Here is a 20,375-nt window from a genome sequence, read left to right as displayed (position 1 = left end):
CAACACGCTAGTAGAAAGCTTTCCCAGAATAGGGAAGGGGTATTAATACGGTGAAGTCTGGTGTCCACAAACTTTTGGCCACACTTAATTTGATACTGTAAAATTCCATAAAGAGACTCAATGAAATGAGATTGCAATGTTTAAGAGTTTCCAAACATCTTACAATATACATCCTACAAAATAATATAGTATGAACTACAACTTCCTGACTAATTTGTTGATATGCTGTGTGATCTAAAGCAACTGATATATAGAGTAGAACTCTACTGTGTTTATTACAGATACCGCGAGCAGCCGTGATTTGATGTCACTTCCTGTCTTCTTGGACTTTCCTAGTTGGAGGCTGGAAATTCAGTCATGTCCACTGCAGCATGTCTACACTGAAGGGTTTTGCATAAGGATTTGTCAGGTGTCTTCACTACAATCCCAGTTCACCATGCGGCATGCAGAAGGCACTTAAATTAACTCCTTTAAAGCACCAAATTAAAACAATAGATCAGGTAAATATATTAAAATCAAAGAACAGTCTTTCTTTCTTTCTTTCTTTCTTTTTTGTCCAGACATGGATCAATTTATTTCTTTCCTTTTCTTCTGGATGACTGAAAAACAAACATCCTCCAGAACTTTCCAAAAAAAAAAATATATATATAATAATCTAACCAGCAAACAACCTACATTTTTTATCTTTTTTTTTTTTTTTTTTGCAAATGTAGTTATTTCTTACAGTCTCACATTGAAACAGATGTACACGTGTGTGTGTGTGTTTTGGTACACGTAATGGCATGTAAGGTCAAACATACAGGTGTCAATGAAAGAAGCTAAAAGCGTCCCAGAGCAACCAGCTCAGCTCTATATTCCAACCCATCTTCAACATCTGGGCAATGATCATTAAAGAACGTATTACAAACCACAAAACAAACAAAAAAAATCAAATAAAAATATATATATATATATAGAAAGTAGGTCCCTGACTTTTGACAATACAGGAACACCGACAGGAAGTGAGCGTAGCGAAACAAGAAGTCCACCTCACTGCCTCTTAAACACCCCTTTACCACCAGGACAGTTTCTTAGTCTGTCATTTTGGCCCAGATACTCTGTGTGTGTGTGTGTGTGTGTGTGTGTTTTTCTCAGAACAAAGATATGATTTGTCTACAAGGTGTTGCCTTCTTCATAAGACAATGTACTAGATTTGTGTGTTTCCAGTTCCTCAGGATGCATTGGTGATGGGTTTGTATTTCTTGAGGCGGGTCCACTGGCCTGTGGAGTAGTTCATCTCAAACACTGTGTCCACCAGCATGGTGGTGGTGCCCGTACCGTCTGCTTTAGCCAGCTGCTCCGAGTGCTCACTCAGCTTGATCTGGATGATGTCACCCTGCTCCGGACATGGGTTCTCTGCAAGAGCGAGGATGAGACAGAAGTTTGTAAGTCTACACAACAAGCACACAGGACATACTGGGTATCGAAGCACGTATGGAGCTGAACGTGTAAAAAAATATTACATATGCACTAGATCCAGTTTCTATTATTGTTTATATATACACTATAATGAAGCAGTACAAGAGAGATCAGTTGATTCTCCATCACTGTTAATATTATAAGGTTGTCTATAAGGAGATGATTGTGTAGCAGTTTTGAAAGGAGCGTCTCGTGTTAACGGTCCGAGATAAAGCTAAACTCTCAGTTCCTTGGTAACACAAGCTGTGTGTTTTCACCCCGTTGGTTAAAGGTGGTGAAGGAATGACTGTGTACAGCTGATATATACTGATCAGGCATAACATTATGAGCAGTGATGGGTGAAATGAAGAACACTGATGATCTCCTCATCATGGCACCTGTTACTGGGTGGGATATATTAGGCAGCAAGTGAACATTTTGTCCTCAAAGTTGATGTGTTAGAAGCAGGAAAAATGGACAAGTGTAAGGATTTGAGTGAGTTTGACAAGGGCTAAATTGTGATGGCTAGACCACTGGATCAGAGCATCTCCAAAACTGCAGCTCTTGTGAGGTGTTCCCGGTCTGCAGTGGTCAGTATCTATCAAAAGTGCTCCAAGGACGGAACAGTGGTGAACCGGCGACAGGGTCATGGGTGGCCAAGGCTCATTGATGCACGTGGGGAGTGAAGGCTGGCTTGTGTGATCCGATCCAACAGACGAGATACTGTTGCTCAGTTAATGCTGGCTCTGATAGAAAGGTGTCAGAATACACAGTGCAGGACGGGTCAGGGCTGTTTTGGCAGCAAAAGGAGGACCAACACAATATTAGGCAGGTGGTCATAATGTCATCAGTGACAATCAACATCAGCGACATTCCACAACAGTTAAAATGTTGGTCATTAAGAAACAGTAATCAGGGGCAAACTGCTGAATCTTGACTTGCAATAGAACCTACAAACTGTGTGACATTCAATTAAAAATGTATTTGGAAGAAAGTTTTGGTTTTGTATTTGGGGTTCAAGGGAAATGCCAGTTCCTGAATCTATGAAGGTTTCAACAGTTCTGTCTGAGCCATGAGCAGAAGAATATAAAGCAAACCATATAAAAATATCAACCGTGTTCATCGACTAGTCTCAAAAATTCACGTCCCATGTGAAGTTATCAGTTATTAAGAGTAACATCATGTGTCAGGCACACAATTCAATTTTTATCACTTACTTGTAATAACCTGGGATTTTCCAGTACAGTGGACTCTCACTCTTACACTCTCATGCCATCACACATCTGGTCACTACAGCACGTGTCCGCTGCTGTGTACTCTATGGATTTCTATCTGGACATTGTTGTTGATGTTTGGTCATATTTCTGCATTGCTGACCAACCAGATCTATTTCCAGTGTATAACGGCTGAATGAACTCAGGTTCTAGCCAGATATTTGTAATTCTGTATCAGTACAAAAAATTATACAGACACAGAACTTTGGTGTTTTTGGATATTGAAAAATATATGGTTATATCCGAGTTATTTTTATTTTTAAAATGATACTTAATCATGGTTATCTTCATTATTAAAAAAAAAAGCAAAGGCATACTGTGAGCATTAATTATATGGCTATACCGCCATCTAGTGGCCATTTACCCATGCAGCATCATTGTATTTTGGTCTGAGCATAAAATGTACAGTAGAAGTACGCCTTATGTTAATTATTTAATTAAATAATTTTAATAAAATAATAATAATTTAAAATAATTTTTAATAAAATTAATTTGTTTATTGTTTACCATCATGTTATATTTCCATTGTTTAAAAAAGAAAACATTAATGCCTACAGTGTGTGTGTGTGTTACACATTTAAAAAGTGAAATGAAATTTCCTGGAGATCATCCCTCTGAGAATCTATTTATTAACAGATCTATTATCACCTCTAGGTGTTTATTTTTTCATTAGTGTGGCTGTGTTTCAGTTGCTGTGATACGCATCACGCATATATTAGCATGAGTCTGATTATAACTGAGAGTGTAAAAGGTGGTAGAGGAATAAAAATGCAATGCATGCTCCTGGGCACGGTACCTCTTGATCCGGCCATGAAGCCCAGGATAAGAGCTTTCTCAGGTCGGGTGACTTTGTTTGCAGTCTTAAACATTTCCTGTGCGGCGTACATCTGCTCTCTCTGTAGTGAGGGAAAAAACGAACAAAAAACAAAATGAAGGCAAAATAAATGAAGTTAAAGCTTGGAGGAGAAAGGTCATGGAGAGAAAGAGATTGGTGGTGGATGCGGTCCTCACCGTGAGGGACAGATTCTTTTTGGGCTGTGGTTGCTGGGGGGCGGGCGTGGGCGTGGCTTGAGCCGCGGTGGTGGATGGAGGCGTGGCCGTGTCTGGTTGTGTTGCAGTGGCGGCGGCGGGAGGGGCGTTGTTGTGGGGTGTGCTGGTGGGCGTGGTGGGCGAGGTGGGGACTGTGGGACTGGCAGTGCTGGCGTTGTACATGGGCGCTCTCTGTTTAAACTGACCCGGGAGTGTGGAGGCGGCGGCGCCGCTCGCCGTCGATTCCTCTGGCTGCCGGTTTGTAGCGCCTGTGCTGGCTAAAGGAAAGCAGGAACAAAATTTTAGGGATACATCCATTGTTAAAAGAGCTATACAAATAAACTGAATTGAAAATTGTTCATCAGTTATGATGATGCAGTTTAGATAGTCACAATGTTGAATAACACTGATGGAATTAGTTTATCTCCTATCCTATTTTCCGTTATACTTAACATCATAACATGAAAGTCTCTTTGAACACAAGATAAATTTCTCAGGAGAAGCTGAATTTTGTTCAATACATAGCCTTGTGTTTAACTTGAATAACAAACCTGCTTGCTTGCGTACTATATTGGCAATTTTGCATCATTTTTTGCAATAAAAGGTCAAATTCCTTCTTTTTAAATGACCTTAAAATATCTAATGCAAAATGTCCATTGTGTTTTTCTTCACTCATCATGTGTTCACAGATGTATCAGTATTGTAACAGCTGTATGAGTTGAATACACTTTGCAGTAACATCTTTTGTGCAAAGCAGGATGGCAGTGAAGAGGTGAAGGTGCTGCGTCTCACCCTGCTGCGTCTCTGAGCTGGGAATGTAAGAGGAGGACGGCACCATGCTGGGCGTGGCTGGGAGGTAGCTGGTCGACGGTAGCGCGCTCTCGTTGTTCAGCGCTCCCAGTTTCTGTCGAATCAGTGAATTTAATTATTTACACTAATCACAGCACTGCACAACGTGGTGGCTGAATGAGGGAAGATGTTCTGAAAATACCGTTCACACACACCTGTGCAGATACCAGGCCGGCAGCGTAGTCGGGCGTTGCGTTCTCCACCACGGCCTCCTCTTTGGCTGCTTTTTCTCCTGCTTCTGTGTCTGAGAGGGAGAGTAGAATTGGTTATGAAAAAAACACCCTAGTAGAGTAAACCCCTGTAATGTGCTTTAAGTGCTGCATCTCTGACGTACCCAGTGTCTTTCTTCTCCTCTTAGCTTCTCTGCCTGCTCCGACCATGTCCAGCTCTGAGATGTCTAATAACTAAAAGAGAGAGAAATGAAAGAAGAAGATGAAGAATAACAACAAGCAGAGAAATGTTTAACTTCTGCATGATTACTTGAGGCGTTCAGCAAACCCTGGCATTCATCCAACTGCATGACAAACACAAGATGTGTAGAGAAACAAATTTGCACACAGTGCTTGGCTAAGTGCCCGGCGTGTGGTGCACTGTTACCTTGACCCCTCTCTCTTTGCGCAGCGGTGTGCGAGCTGGGGTGATGGGCGTCCTGTTACTGGAAGGGAACATGCTGGGGGCAGTGGGGCTGCGGAACGGAGCTTTGGGGATCCCTTTCAGTGGTGCTGAAGAGATGAAGAGCAGAATTATTATAGTTTACTGTGTGTGTGTGTTTGTGTAGGGGTGTGACAGACTTTAGAGTGCACAAATAAGAGAATAAAACAGCAGAAAGGTCAACATTGCGCTCTCTTACTCACTTGTAGTGTCGATCTTCTTGACCAGCCCTCGTCCTTTAGCATGGAAAGGCACTCCTGCTGTTTTCTTCAGCTGCTGTGCCGTTTCTGTTGCTGCGAGATCAATAAACAGACAGTAAGACGTACAGATCCCAAATTAGATTATTAACACATTAGAACGATTGAAGCCATTACTCTGATTACACATACTCACTCACACACACACACACACACACACACACACACACAGACAGACAGACAGACACACACACACACACAGAGAGAGACAGACAGATAGACACACACACAGACAGACACACACAGACAGACAGACACACACACAGACAGACACACACACAGACAGACACACACACAGACAGACACACACACACACACACACAGACAGACACTTACACTTCTGGAGGAGTTCAGCTCTCAATGTGGCACTTTTGGGTTTTCTCTTGAGCTGGAAGTGTTTGATGGGAGGTGTGAGTGGACCCACCAGCGTGGTCAGAGCACTCTTATTCAGATACTGACACTCAAGAGGCAACATGGCCGACGCCTCACACTCACTCACTGAAAGGTGAGAATGAACACAGGCATCAGGCGACACTCATTAAGAGAGATTTATTCTTCAGTGTTATGAAACGGTCTATGTGTGGATGGTGTTACTGACTCAAACTCTGTCCCCTGAAGTGACCATCTGACCTTTAGTGCAAATCTAGAGAAGCAAGCTTCAAGCACAAATCATGTCTACGTTTAGGGTAAGAGGAACCTTGTGTAGATTGTGTCATCTTCAGCTGAATAAAATCAGTAAGGTGTATTTTATGAGACACAAGTGGAAAAAACAGAGCAGTGCAGGAGATGGAAATCATGTTCTGACCTTTCATTAATGAATATGGAGAGAGCCGTGTGCTGACCTTTTTCTCGCAGTTCTCCCAGGATGTCCTGCACGTTGGGGTTCTGCTCCTCCAGGTCCAGATTGAGAGAACCCGTCTCAGGGAATGACTTCAGGATGTCGGCCACCATCAGCACCCAGGGCTCCGAATCCACTGTGGCCAACTGGATGATTTCGGACAGAGCATCCTTCATCTGAGAAATGGGACAAAGATCAGAAATCAGGATTGCTTCATTGTTTCAGGTTTACATTTTTATTAGATCATGACCAGTGCTGGGTATAATCCACCTCAGGAGAGCTCATACTGTATCAGGTCATAAATTAACACAGGTCAAGCTGGAAATATGACTTATGACCATGTCTATTACATCACAATGTTAACTAATATTTCACACATGCAAAGTCTTTGGTTCAAATGTACACTATATTGCCAAAAGTTTTGGGACGTCTGCCTTTACATGCACATGAATGTAACATGGAATTGGCTCCGCCCTTTACAGCTATAACAGCTTCAACTCTTCTGGGAAGGCTTTCCACAAGGTATAGGAGTGTGTTTATGGGAATTTTTGACCACTTCATTAGAAGCGCATTTGTGAGGTCAGACACTGATGTTGGATGAGAAGGTCTAATTCATCCCAAAGATGTTCTATCAGGTTGAGGTCAGGACTCTGTGAGGTCAGTTCCTCCACACCAAATTCACTCATCCATGTCCTTATGGACCTTGCTTTGTGCACTGGTGTACAGTCATGTTGGAACAGGAAGGGGTCATCCCCAAACTGTTCCCGCAAAGTTGGGAGCATGAAATTGTCCAAAATGTCTTGGTATGCTGAAGCATTAAGAGTTCCTTTCACCGGAACTAAGGGGCCGAGCCCAACCCCTGAATTCAATGATTTGGAGGGGTGTCCCAAAACTTTTGGCAACATAGTGTAACATAATGCAACTGATATAGATATCAGAGACTACTAAAATCTTGTAGCTAGAAGAACAAAGAATGATTTCGCACTGTCCTTGTCCAATGTAATATTATAAAGGTAAAGCTCAAATCTGGATAACTTTTCTGTTATTGAAATGATCCTAATTGTTACACATGCATATAGTAACACTATCATTACTATATCACTTCATATAGTAAACACAAGTGAGACCTTCGAACAGATGATAGTAATATAAGATGCGAGACCCATCAACAGCTTTACAATGCAGCTTTTAGGGCTTGGTTGATGATATGAAAAGTACGATGTTTGCGGGGGTGGGGGAGGGTGACTCCTACATCACTACTACAGCATGCACACACACTAGGGATGCAACAATACAGTTAACCCACAGTATATAACAATATTATATTGAGTATTGTGGCATCCCTAACACACACACACTCAGACACGAAGCTGCGTTTATGATTTCTAAAATACGTAACGCTCTTACATGGTGGTATAGCAAACAGGTAAAGAAAAGTTAGAGTCCTATCCCTTACATTAAAACCAAACAACTTACAGTTAGTGTTCCTGTGTGTGTATTTTTGCTACTTTCTAATAAGTCTATTTACTTTATTCCCTTTTCAAAAGACATATGGGGATAAACATTATCATAGAGTCGAGTAATCAACCTCTTTTCTGTTTATGTTCATGTACCTTCTCAATCACTGCAATGGGAGAAAATATCACCGTTAATGGCGATCAGATCTAAAGAGTGTGTGTGTGTCTGTGCAATCACCTGCCACAACTGTGACTAATAGGACACATAAATCTACAGTCTCTGTAATAAAGAAATTAATCTCATCCTCCACATCATTCTGTTCAGTTTTCTAATGAACAATTTTGGTGTTGTTTTATTGATAGAATTTGTTAGGGGAATGTGGTAGTTTAGTGGCTGAGGTGTTGGACTACTGGTCAGGTCCACCAAGCTGCCCCTGCCGGGCCCCTGAGCAAGGCCCTTAGCCCTCAATTGTATAAAATAAAATAAATTTTAAGTCGCTATGGATAAGGGCGTCTACCAAATGCCAGAAATGTTAATGTAAATGTTGTAAATAATTTGTATGTATTTGTATTAACTAAAAGCTTATAATGATTTTTATAATGAACTTGTATTGATCTCTGACTTGCAAGAGATTTGAGGCAGCAGATGAAGGCGTCTTACAAAAGGGGGCGTGGTCACTGGACCGATTAAAATCAACAATACAGCTACAACTTCACATGATTTCAGTCCAAAAATATAAACAACACGTCTTGAATAGAGGCGAATCGCTTTCAAACGAATATCATTAACGTCTACAAAATACTGGATAAACATGAACTGTGATGAAAGGTAAAAGCTAATTTTCCATGTGCGTGTTGAATGTGTAGTGGAAAACTCCGCCCAACTCCATCAGCCTCACTGAAGCGCTAAGTTTTAGTGGGTTAATGACTAACTGTCAGCAGCATCACTTTCACTTAATCATTAACTATCACAACGTCCACAACTTGTTTAACACCGAGCAGGAAAAATCACTTCCACATCACAAGCAGCGCTCTGAGACTTGACACGCTACAACATTGACTCGTTTAGCTATCTTAGCCTGTTAGCTTCAGCTGTTAAACAGATTTTTCCCCCCTTTTTAAGTATTTTTGCTCTGCGTTAATAAATGCATAATCATGTACTGCTTTTAAGGGAACTGCACTGATACTCGAAGCACCCTTGCTAACTCACAGATAAATCCATTTTTTGTTCCAAACTAAATAGCAACTCTTGCACCTGGCTAATCCTGCTATCGTTTCTAAGTCCCTCTCGCCAAATCCCAAACGCATCGCTACTCCCTATGCGAGTGCACTACGCGGGTTCTACGTAACGGCTCGTGCACCCTAGCTAGTGCACTACGACGTTAAACGGTACGGCGTTTGGAACTGGTCCGCAGTATAACCTCAGCCCCACCTCGTCCACAGTCCTGCGCGGGAGATGCAGCATGCCGAGCAGCAGTTTCAGCTTCACAGGAGGAGATAAATTGGAGAAACACAGTCGGATGTTGTCGATAACCGACACAGTAAGCAGAGAGCCGATGCTCGAAGGCGTCCATAACTCGTCTGTCGAGCCTAGTTTGTTGTGAAGCCACAGGCCGGTGTCGCTGTCCCTCATCGACGCCATCTTGGAAAAAGACGAATAATTAGTTCCGGCATTTTAACAGACTACCTAAAAACACACGCGCGCGCGCGCTCACACACACACGGAGCCAGGACCCCTGACAAACACATGCACATGGTTACACACTGACCTAAAGTTACTCTATATTGTCAAATGTTTTGGGACACCCCTCTGAGACATTGAATTCAGATGAAGTTTTTCAGAGATTGGGAACGGAACTCTTAATGCTTCAGCATATAAAGACATTTTGGACAATCTCATGCTCCCAATTTTGTGGGAACAGTTTGGGAATGACCCCTTCCTGTTCCAACATGACTGTACACCAGTGCACAAAGCAAGGTCCATAAAGACATGGATGAGTGAGTTTGGTGTGGAGGAACTTGACTGGCCTGCACAGAGTCCTGACCTCAACCTGATAGAACACCTTTGGGATGAATTAGAGCGGAGACTAACAGGCCGAGCCCAACCCCTGAAAAACAACACCTGAGTTCAATGATTTGGAGGGGTGTCCCAAAACTTTTGGCGAGGCATGTTGTGTTCATCACAACCCACATTCAGCCAAAGCCCTCTTTATTTCATATGCATCAAACATGAGTACAGCTATCATAAAAATTCATGACATATGTCTTCACTGGTAGGAGTTTAAAAGAAGAGTCATGTGAGGTAGCATCTGTCTACAGTGGGTGACATTTGGCCCTGGGGTTGGATTGTGGACAAGCCTGACTTAGAAAGACATGTTATTTATAAAAAGTGGTCCACCAGCTAAACAACAAGATGCTGTTTCATTTCAAAGTGTTCATTTCATTTATCCAGCAAATGAGGTCATGCTAATATTTAGAGATCTGAGATCACTTCAGATTTCAGAGATACATAGCATGCTTATAGTCTATTGGAGAAGTTATTTAAGATTTGTAAAGAGGTTATTTGAAGAATCTTCCCTGAATCAAAAGTAGCAAATGAGTGAAATAAAGCCAATGGGATATTCTCTGGCTGAAGAAGAGCACGGCTAAAATCCAGCAACAGCTGGACCTTCCTTCATGATCTATTTCACACATTTACAACTTAATCTTCTTTTTTTCACTCTGTGGCATTAATTTTGTTGTTGTCCTCAGGAAAATACTACTATTGCTAACATATTACTTCTGAGGTAATACTTTTATTATATTATTCAATTCAGTTCAATTTATTTGTATAGCACTTTTAACAATGGACAAAGCAGCTTTACAGAAAAATTGAAACAATAAAAATAAATATATGAAATAATATATGAAATAAATGATAAAGTTTAAAGTTAAGTAACTATTTACCCCTACCATTTATCCTCATTATTAATATTATTTTTAGATATTTTTTAAATAAAAAATTATTTTATTAGATTATTAAATTATTTTACTTTGAAGACATTTGAGTTGTAAATAAATAAACGTACACATAGTTTCTTTTTTAAAATTTAATTCAAAAACAATCAGAATAAAAGATGGATGACGGGTGCATTCTTCATCTTGTTCTTCCACTTTTTCCTCTTCTTGCTGGTGTTATTATTATACAGCATTTCCCAGGGTTTCCTGAAAGAAGTGCAGGAGTGAGAAATGATTTTTTTTTAACCATTGTAAACACTGTGATGTGATGATCCATTTAATTATGAATTGATAATCAGCACATGTCCAGTCGTTCACAGATATATTCTTTCTTTCTCTCTCTCTCTCTCTCTCTCTCTCTCTCTCTCTCTCTCTCTCTCTCACTCACACACACACACACACACTCTAGGAATGAGGGTTTAGTGGGTGGGGTTTTGTTTCCAAATGGCAGACAAAAGTGTGTGTGTGTGTGTGTGTTCAAAACCTTAAAAGAACATCTATCTATCTATCTATCTATCTATCTCTCTCTCTCTCTCTCTCTCTCTCTCTCTCTCTCTCTCTCTCTCTCTCTCTCTCTCTCTCTTAAAAATGTAAAATTACCCAGAACCGATTTATAAATTAATGTAAGATCATTTGAATCATCCACAACACAAGTCCCCGTGATTTATCACAGTATTATTATTATTATTATTATTATTATTATTATTATTAATAATAATAATAATAATACTCGATATACCGGAGAAGCTGAATCAGACTCAGCACCAAGATGGGCGTGTGTTCGCTCGCACCCACGTGATCATGACGGACGAATCAGAGCGCAGGACGCCTCCACTCTGTTGAATAAAACATAGGGCTCCATATTGTACTGTAGGTTTGCAGAGCAGACATCAGGAGCATCTTTTATACACAGACTGACGTGCAGCAGTAATTCCCTGGGGTTGGTTTGTATCGTTGTTCTCTTTTAGTTTAAAAAAAAAAAAAGAAATATGTGTAGAGTTTATAATTAAGTAGCGTTCGTGGTTTACAAATTGAATTGTCTTTATTGCCGCATTCATTTCTCTCTATACACACAACTCTAACTGTGTTATAGTTCACCAGTCTTAACATCTGGTGCTGATAAGATGGATGCTGTCACTCAATAACGCGTGAAAGTGCGTGGTTTTTGCGTGTTCTGAGGGATTGTGGTGTGTTCTAGGCCGCCGGTGAGAGACAGGATGAGGTCGAGCTGCGCTTTGGCTCCTGTGCTGCTGATGCTGCTGCTTGCGGTTCAGCTGATTAACGCAGAGCCCGACTCCGGCACTGTTATTCCTGCTGAGAGTAAGATATCCATCATGAAATTGTAATGAAATGTAGATCTAAATTGTCTTTTTCTCACTGCCTCGACATGCCTTTATGCATGTGTTCATGATAAGAGATGATACAAAATTCTCACATCACCCCCAAAACACGGAGAAGGAACATGCACCTAATGTGTTCTTTTCTTGTATACCACTTAAAATCAATGAAGACCATCTTTCCACAACAACTACACTATATTGCCAAAGGTTTTGGGACATCCCTGTAAATTATTGTGTTCAGGTGTTGTTTTTCAGGAGCTGGGCTCGGCCCCTTAGTTCCAGTGAACGGAACTCTTAATGCTTCCGACATACCAAGACATTTTGGACAATTTCATGCTCCCAACTTTGTGGGAACAGTTTGGGGATGACCCCTTCCTGTTCCAACATGACTGCACACCAGTGCACAAAGCAAGGTCCATAAAGACATGGATGAGTGAATTTGGTGTGGAGGAACTTGACTGGCCTGCACAAAGTCCTGACCTCAACCTGATAGAACACCTTTGGGATGAATTAGAGCGGAGACTGCAAGCCAGACCTTCTCGTCCAACATCAGTGTGTGACCTCACAAATGTGCTTCTAGAGGATTGTTCAAAAATTCCCATAAACACACTCCTATACCTTGTGGAAAGCCTACATTCATGTGCATGTAAAGGCAGACGTCCCAGTTTTGGTCTGGCTCGCAGTCTCTGCTCTAATTCATCCTAAAGGTGTTCTATCAGGTTGAGGTCAGGACTCTGTGCAGGCCAGTCAAGTTCCCCTACACCAAACTCAGTCATCTATGTCTTTATGGACCTTGCTTTGTGCATTGGTGTGCAGTCATGTTGGAACAGGCAGGGGTGTGGTAATAATAATAATAATAATAATAATAGAGTTTAAAGTGAGACTCTCCTGAAGCTAATCTATCTGACTCCACATTACTACATTGACCCGACTAACTCAGTCTAATGAGCAGACTTAAACTAACTAAGAAAAAGCCAAATACTTCAGACTGGATGATCGCAGAGATGAGGTTTATTGTAGTCAGTGCTGAGTACACATCACAAGGTGCTCACATGGAGCATCCCACAAACTTCAGCGTCAAAGCTCAGTGTCAATATCCATGTTTCATATCACACATGATGACATCAGCCTAACTCCTCAAGTCAAAACACTCCACCTATTTTTCTTTTCCAGGACATTATTATATTCTAATTTTACGTTAATTTCCTATTCAGCTTTAATATAAAATGGGTGTCTTATCCCTATCATTATGTTTTGTTTTGCTTTTTGAACATTTTGCAGTGTGAAACATTTTCATGTTGAGAAGACATCATGGGTATGTCAGAGTCATTATCCCTTTTCCATGTTAATTATTCTAAGCTTAGAGCTAATTTATGCATTTTGAATGATGTTTTAGCTTTGACCTTCAGTGAACTTGATTTTCCCCAAACCTTTATCAGTGTGCTTCAACAAACCACCGATTCTCCCAGGCTTCAGCTGCAGGTGTCTCACAAAACTAACACTAACTCTGAGTGGACTACCTGACCTTGACTTTAACTTCAACTTTAGAGGATTCACAATGGACGCTGCTGTGCAGACTCGACTAAGAATGTTGCTGTTAATTCATTAGCTACACAGAGACTATTCATGCTTAACAGACAGCATGTGTCCTCCTTGTGAACCTTACTTCATTAAACCAATAACAGAAATGGTGTTCAAGACTACTCATGATGTCACCTCATCCTTTTACAATCACACAAATTCATATAGGCCTAAAAGAATAGCCATCCCCAATTTGTTCCCACAAAAAAATGTCTTGGTGTGCTGAAGCATTGCCAGTTCCTTTTTACTGGAACTAAGGGGCCAAGCCTGAATTCAATGATTTGGAGGGGTGTCCCAGAACATTTGGAAATATAGTGTACTTCCAGTCCTATTGTTAAACAGTTCACACTCTCAGAACTGGTGTAATATAAACTTGACGTTTCCTTGCCACCTTGTGTGCTTTTATCATTTATCTTTAAGCTAGAAAGGTGCATGCATTGCACCATTAAACCATTAAAATGACTTACAGTTGATTTATGTAGCTTAATGTCATTTTAAAGGTACACTATATCCCCATTTAGTGCAGTTAAATGCTCAAATCTGTTTGTCAGCAGGCGTGTGAAACAGCTCGACTTGAACAGTAGTTCTAACTCAAACACGGACGAAAGGTATATCTAAATGCTCGTTTTAATGCTTTTTTGTAGCCATAGCAGGGAGAGGTGTTGAATCTTACCAGGACAGGGCAGTTGTCGGTGCAGGTTTTCATTCCAACCAAGCAGAATTCACACCTGAGTCTATTGAAAGCCAAGATCAACTGATTAAACAGGTGGACTCTGGTGTGGTTGGTATGAAAACCTGCACCGACACCGGCCCTTTGCGGATAGGATTGGACACCTCTGGTCTATAGTAACACCTCATACACACAGATGTCCTGTGTCACACCCCCACAGTGTGCAATGTTTTCATATAACTGCCTGGTATTTCATGTTATTGCTTACATAATAAATCGCAAAAAACGATCAGTAGTAGTTTTTAAAGGCACCACCCCAGCAACAAGGAAAGTTAAGGTTTAGTGCTATTGTTTTTGGAGAGTGTACAGAAAGATAAACCCAGTCTGAATGACTTTTTGTAAGTAACACAAGTAGAAGGCATGCTTACTTTTTTAATGAAATTTACTCCTGTTTTAGAAAGATAGTTAGATAGTTAGTTAGTTAGTTTCATCAACTTGTTGGTCTGTTTTCACTTTGGTCTATGGTTTTCTACATTACCCACAATGCTGTTCAACTGTTCGAGGTAAATCCCAGGTAAATACCACCGAGCTGCCAATGCTGTGGGACTTTGAGCAATGCCCTTAACCCTCAACTGCTCAATTGTATAAATAAAATAAATGTAAGTCGCTTTGGATAAGGGCGTCTGCCAAAAATGCCATAAAGGTTATGAAATGTTATGTAACTGCCTGCTGATAATAGTGCCATTTGAGTTACAGACAGTAACACTGTCAGAGCTGCTGTTCTAGAGAAATAAAATCAACACCATCTGAGCAATCCCATTCCCAAAATTAAAATTTTATTCATGATTGGACATCTGGTGCATTACGTAGGGTGTATTCTAATATTTCCCCATGTATTATGTACATGGGGACACATTGGAACAGTCAGATGACAAACCCGGTCGAGTTGATGAGCCTTTGCTCCTGTGTCAGGTCGGCCATGCGTGGACTGCCACGCGTTTGAATTCATGCAGCGAGCGCTACAGGATCTGAAGAAGACGGCCTTCAACCTCGACTCACGAGTAAGTCAGCAATAATGGTAGTTTTAGTGATGTTTTTCCGAATACGCTTTAAGTTACCCTTAAAAGAACAAGTGTTAAATATACTGTGTGTAGTGTTTAAATTCTCTGTTTCGGATAAGATAGTTGTTCAGAGTTGAAGGTGATGGTGAAAAACCAGTCTTCATACCAAGTCATGTATTTCTGGTGGTGAGGTTTCTTGGGTTCATATCACTGGGTTGTAATATTTAGTCAAACTATGTGAAAAATCCCAAATAGATGATCATCCAACCTCCTGATGTAATAACCTAATTAATGTAAAGATATATTAAGAGTATCATGAATGACTTAACTAGGATTTTTACCATTTGCTTCACACGATATGTCTAACATTTAATGCTACAAAATATATTTAGAACGACTCAAAAGGTTCGTTTAACAAAAGAGCTGACATTTGTGGTTGCAGGAGTATTCATTTCTCTGGGTCAGCACTTGTTCAGAGGAAATCTGGGACATGTCTGTTTTGCATGTCTGGATTTTGAGATTTTTGCTTGGCAGAACCCAACAGGAAAGTTCTGTCTGAATGAACAGTGACTGTTAACCAACAGCACTTTCCAGGGTTTTTACCACAGTTTCTTAATCAGATTGAAGTCTGGCCTTTGACCAGGCTATTGTAGCTCATTCAGGTTGCCAGATTAGAATCAATCCGGTGTAACTTTAGTTGTACGCTTAGAGTCAATACCCTGAGAGAAAGTGAACCTCTCTAGTAGACTGGAAGAGTTTTTCTTCTTCTCTAACCTGTTCCCTGTGTGTGCTTTCTTTTCCATCAGACTGAGAATCTGGTGCTGAGAGCTGAGAGAAGGGCTCTGTGTGACTGCATGCCCATCAGCACCTTAAACTGAACCCTGAGCACCTTTACGGCACCACTGGAAAACTTTCATCCCATCACGCCATCTTATCTGCGTACTTATTTATATAAATCTGTTTTGCAAACTTCTTACAGAACACAGGTCTGGCATGTTAAAGTTACAGAGCTGTATGAGCCATTATGCTCCCAATCACTATAATTAGCATTTCCTCATACACAATTTATCTTTCTATAATAAATGTGGTGGTTCTACTGTATATGTAACTCTGCAGCTTGATCTCATCATTTTTAGATTACACTTCACACTGAAATGTGCAGAATATTATTTGTTCGGTATTACTGCTCCTGTTAAGGCTTCTGGTGTTACATTTTTTAATATATTACAATAGATATGACTGATTGAGATTAGACATGCAGCAGATAAGTGTATTTTCATGTAGAGAAGCTGTAGAGAAAAAGTACCTTTTGTATTAGAAATGTATACCGTGTGTAGGAAGGGTAGTGCTCTGAGTGTTGTATCTGTACTTATTGATGAGAAAAGGCATGATGAATGTAGTACACATTAATTTAGCTGTTTTCTCTCATCATCATCATGCCAATCAAATCCCCGATTGTCATGTTGGTGTGTAGCTGGGTTTAATCTGAAATTATACTGATCTGCAGAGCTGTGAGAGTATAATAAGCAGTGAATGTAGCTGCAACAGTTAGCAATGTAGAATATCAGTCACTGTCCCGATGCCACTTGTTTTTTGTGATTGGTAAACAGTTTTCATTTAGAAAGAAACAACATTAAACACCACTGAGCATAAACAGGAGAGCTGTCTTTACATTGTGTTGTTTATCCATGTGTGTTAATGTCAGGAATGTTGACTGATGGAAAAATGACATATGACAGTGTGTTTTCTCATTTCTTCTGTTGGTACAGGAAATCTGCAGCTCATCTTTTGAGTTATGACCCAAGTCATAGTGTTGCATGAGTTCATTTTGTATTGATACAAACAAACATGTAGTAAGAAAACACAAAAATGATGGTTACTTTCATCCCCAGCACCGCCAAGCTGCCACTGTTGGGCCCTGGAGCAATGCCCTAAACCCTAAATCAATCAAATTTCAGCTCATAGGATCCACAGTGTTCTGTGTTTTGTTGGTCCATCAGTTTATCTTGTTCATACCTAACAGGTCACTTTCACAAAAAAAAACAAACAAACCAAAACCCAAACAACAGTACACTATAGTCTTATACCATCACAAGCAATCACTTAAATTCTCAAAGGAAAATTTTTCGTCCCATCTTTTATCAAGAGCGAGACTTGTCTAGAAAAGTTGGAAAACGTCTATCAATGAATGACTTTAAGATGAAGAAATAATCGAAATCATTCTTGGAAGAATTTGCATCTATCAGGAAAAGGTAACACTATAACGTTATAGCTAGATATGTGGATATTGTGTGTGTTGTTTTATATGTAACATATTTCAACAGGTTTATTTCTATTTATGACTTTATAAAATAACATTTTGAAAAAAAAATTAGTAATAGTAGTAGTAATAATTTTACCAGTTAGCTGTATTACTACCTGAGCAAAAATGTGATGTCCTCGTATGAGGACGCCAGGTTGTAGGAGGTCAAGTAGAAGTCAAGAAGCTTTTATTGTCATTTCAACCATATATAGCTGACGCAGTACACAGTGAAATGAAACCACGTTTCTCCAGGACCCTGGTGCTTACATAAACCAACACAGAGCTAACGAGTAATAAGTGTGTTCGTTGATAGCTGAATGTCAAATGTAGTGAAATAAACAGCCACACACTCCTGAGGTTAACCCTGACCTTAAGGTCTGCTGAGTTGAGTTGAGTCTGTCAGATTCACTTCCATCCACTCACTGCCGCTGCAGTTTATTTACCCTCTAAACTACTTGAGTGGATATTTCAGGATATCAAACTATGCAGCTCACCGTTGATGTTGATGTAGTGGAAGTAAAATTATCCTGCACAAAAGCTACTTCCTGTACTCAGAAATATAAGAAATATAACATGAGTGCTCTCAGGGGAAAAAAGGGCTAAAATATGCATTGAGGTTTTGAATTGATAGTGAAAATATTGCAGACGGATGGGTGAAGATGCTGCTGTATTCAGAAAGAATTTAAAGACATTTCTGAATAAATAAATAGGTCAAGTATACTTCTGGAGCAATTCTGTGCTTTTTAAAATACATTATATGACCAAAGGATTGTGGACAACCCATATGTGCTTGTTGAACTATTCATTCCACCTTTAGTCCCACATTGCTGTTATATTAACCTCCAGTGTTTTAGGAAGGCTTTAGAGCGTGGTTGTGGGGATTTATGCTTGTTCAGCCACAAGAGCATTAATGAGATCAGGCAGTGATGTCGAGTGAGGACGTCTGGAGTACAGTCAATGTTCCAGTCTATCCCAAAAGTGTCCAGTGGGGTCAGGGCGCTCTTTCGTTCCACACCAACCTTGGCAAACCATGCCTTCGTAGAGCTTTGTGGCCTTGTGCCTGAGGGCAATGTCATGCTGGAATGTGTTTGTAACATGAAATATTAATGCTACAGCATACAAATACTACATCCTTTACAGTTGTATGCTTCCAACATTGTGGCATGACTTTGGGGAAGGTTGACACATGAGTGTGATGACAGATGTCCACAAATCTCTGGCTATATAGTATATGTCTAAACTGAATGTGTAATAAAATTATCCTCCTGATTATTATAGATATATAATATACATGGTTATTTTGCCAGATTGATGTTATATATCAATCTGGCAACATAACCATGTTTATTATATATCTACATATAACCATGTAAGAAGAGACCACTGCAAAATAATCAGTTTCTTATTATGTATTGTTCTTACAGGTGCATGTAATGGTGAGATGAACAGTTTTGTTTCATTTTTTGTGAACTGCTGACAATATTTCTCCTAAATTCAAAATATAACTATTGTTATTTAGAGTGTATATTTAAAGGAAATGGCAACACATCAAAATAACCCAAGATCATGCAGTATTTGCAGAGCTTTAATAACTCAAATAAAACAAAATGCAAATAATTTGTAAACAAATTGTGTTAATGCTTTGGCTAAATAACATTAAGAAATCAGTATTTGGTGAAATAACCCCGATTTGCATGCGTTTTGGCTCCATGCTCTCCACCAGTTTTTCACATTGCTGTTGGGGAACTTTATACCACTCTTTCTGCAAAAAAGCAAACAGCTCAGCTTTGCTTGATGGTTTGTGACCATCCATCTTCCTCTTGATGACATTCCAGAGGTTTTCAATAGGGGTCAAATCTGGAGATTGGGCAGTGGTCTATTATTTTTTTCCCCAGAGCTGTATATAAAAAAAAACCCAAGCAAAGTCGTCGCAAAGCAGCATATATTGTCTGAGGTGAAAAACTCCCAATCTGGCAACGCATGATGTGAGCGCTGCTCTCTGAGCAGGCTCGCGGGGGCGCGCGCACAGCACGGGTGGCTCGGGCTCCGGTGTCGCAGCGCTGCAGCATTACAGCCGAACGAGCAGCTTTACAGCAAATACATACACCAGCAGCAGCAGCCTCTAAAGAGATCAGCGATACCCACACAGCGCCATCGGCTTTCATTTAAAACTGCAGTGTCCCGCATGCATCAGCCTGCCAAAAACTGGCCATTATGTCGCAGTGAGGGGAGAAAGAAAAAACAGACACTGTGTACCGGAGACATCCTGTTTTGGCCTATTTTTCTGTCCAGAATTAGGTACTTTAGTCCGGATAACGGTATTAATGCATGGGTTTATTTGAGGTATCAGACCATGATATTAGGTAACATTCAATTAACCAGATTAAATAGATTAATCAGATTAAATCAATTAACCAGATTAAAGCAATTAACCAGATTAAATCAATTAACCAGACAATTACTTAACAATGACTTAATAAAGCTGACAGCTGCCTAGGTAAGAAGCTAAGCAGAGTCACTGTTGGACAGGAGTTTGGATTAAAGTGTGTGATCTGTTGCTGCATGAGACCCACACGATAGATAGATAGACAGACAGACAGACAGACAGACAGACAGATAGATAGATAGATAG

General features: G+C 40.2%; 2 protein-coding genes across 3 annotated transcripts; one reads left to right on the top strand and one right to left on the bottom strand.

Moving 5' to 3' along the window:
- Positions 1-273: 273 nt before the first annotated feature.
- nelfa (negative elongation factor complex member A) lies at positions 274-9,448 on the bottom strand. The gene is made up of 11 exons (XM_058396106.1): positions 9,225-9,448; positions 6,340-6,511; positions 5,834-5,995; positions 5,444-5,533; positions 5,187-5,311; positions 4,924-4,993; positions 4,745-4,833; positions 4,533-4,644; positions 3,723-4,018; positions 3,508-3,607; positions 274-1,395 (listed from the first exon to the last, which is right to left on the bottom strand). The coding sequence occupies exons 1-11, from the start codon at positions 9,432-9,434 to the stop codon at positions 1,211-1,213; spliced, it is 1,611 nt and encodes a 536-aa protein (XP_058252089.1). The 5' UTR covers positions 9,435-9,448; the 3' UTR covers positions 274-1,210.
- Positions 9,449-11,609: 2,161 nt separating this feature from the next.
- Positions 11,610-17,095, top strand: nicol1 (NELL2 interacting cell ontogeny regulator 1). 2 transcript variants are annotated; one of them, XM_058393899.1, is made up of 4 exons: positions 11,610-11,729; positions 11,988-12,109; positions 15,353-15,441; positions 16,248-17,095. In XM_058393899.1, the coding sequence occupies exons 2-4, from the start codon at positions 12,007-12,009 to the stop codon at positions 16,317-16,319; spliced, it is 264 nt and encodes an 87-aa protein (XP_058249882.1). In that variant the 5' UTR covers positions 11,610-11,729; positions 11,988-12,006; the 3' UTR covers positions 16,320-17,095. The 2 variants fall into 2 exon arrangements, with proteins under 2 accessions (XP_058249882.1, XP_058249883.1); XM_058393900.1 differs by having other exon boundaries at positions 11,614-11,733.
- The last annotated feature ends 3,280 nt before the right edge of the window (positions 17,096-20,375 follow it).

The sequence above is a fragment of the Hemibagrus wyckioides genome, linkage group LG07 (assembly GCF_019097595.1).
Source record: "Hemibagrus wyckioides isolate EC202008001 linkage group LG07, SWU_Hwy_1.0, whole genome shotgun sequence".
NCBI classification, from domain to species: Eukaryota; Metazoa; Chordata; class Actinopteri; order Siluriformes; family Bagridae; genus Hemibagrus; species Hemibagrus wyckioides.
The sequence above is the reverse complement of the archived record's forward strand: the minus strand, read 5'-3'. Positions and strand labels throughout refer to the sequence as shown.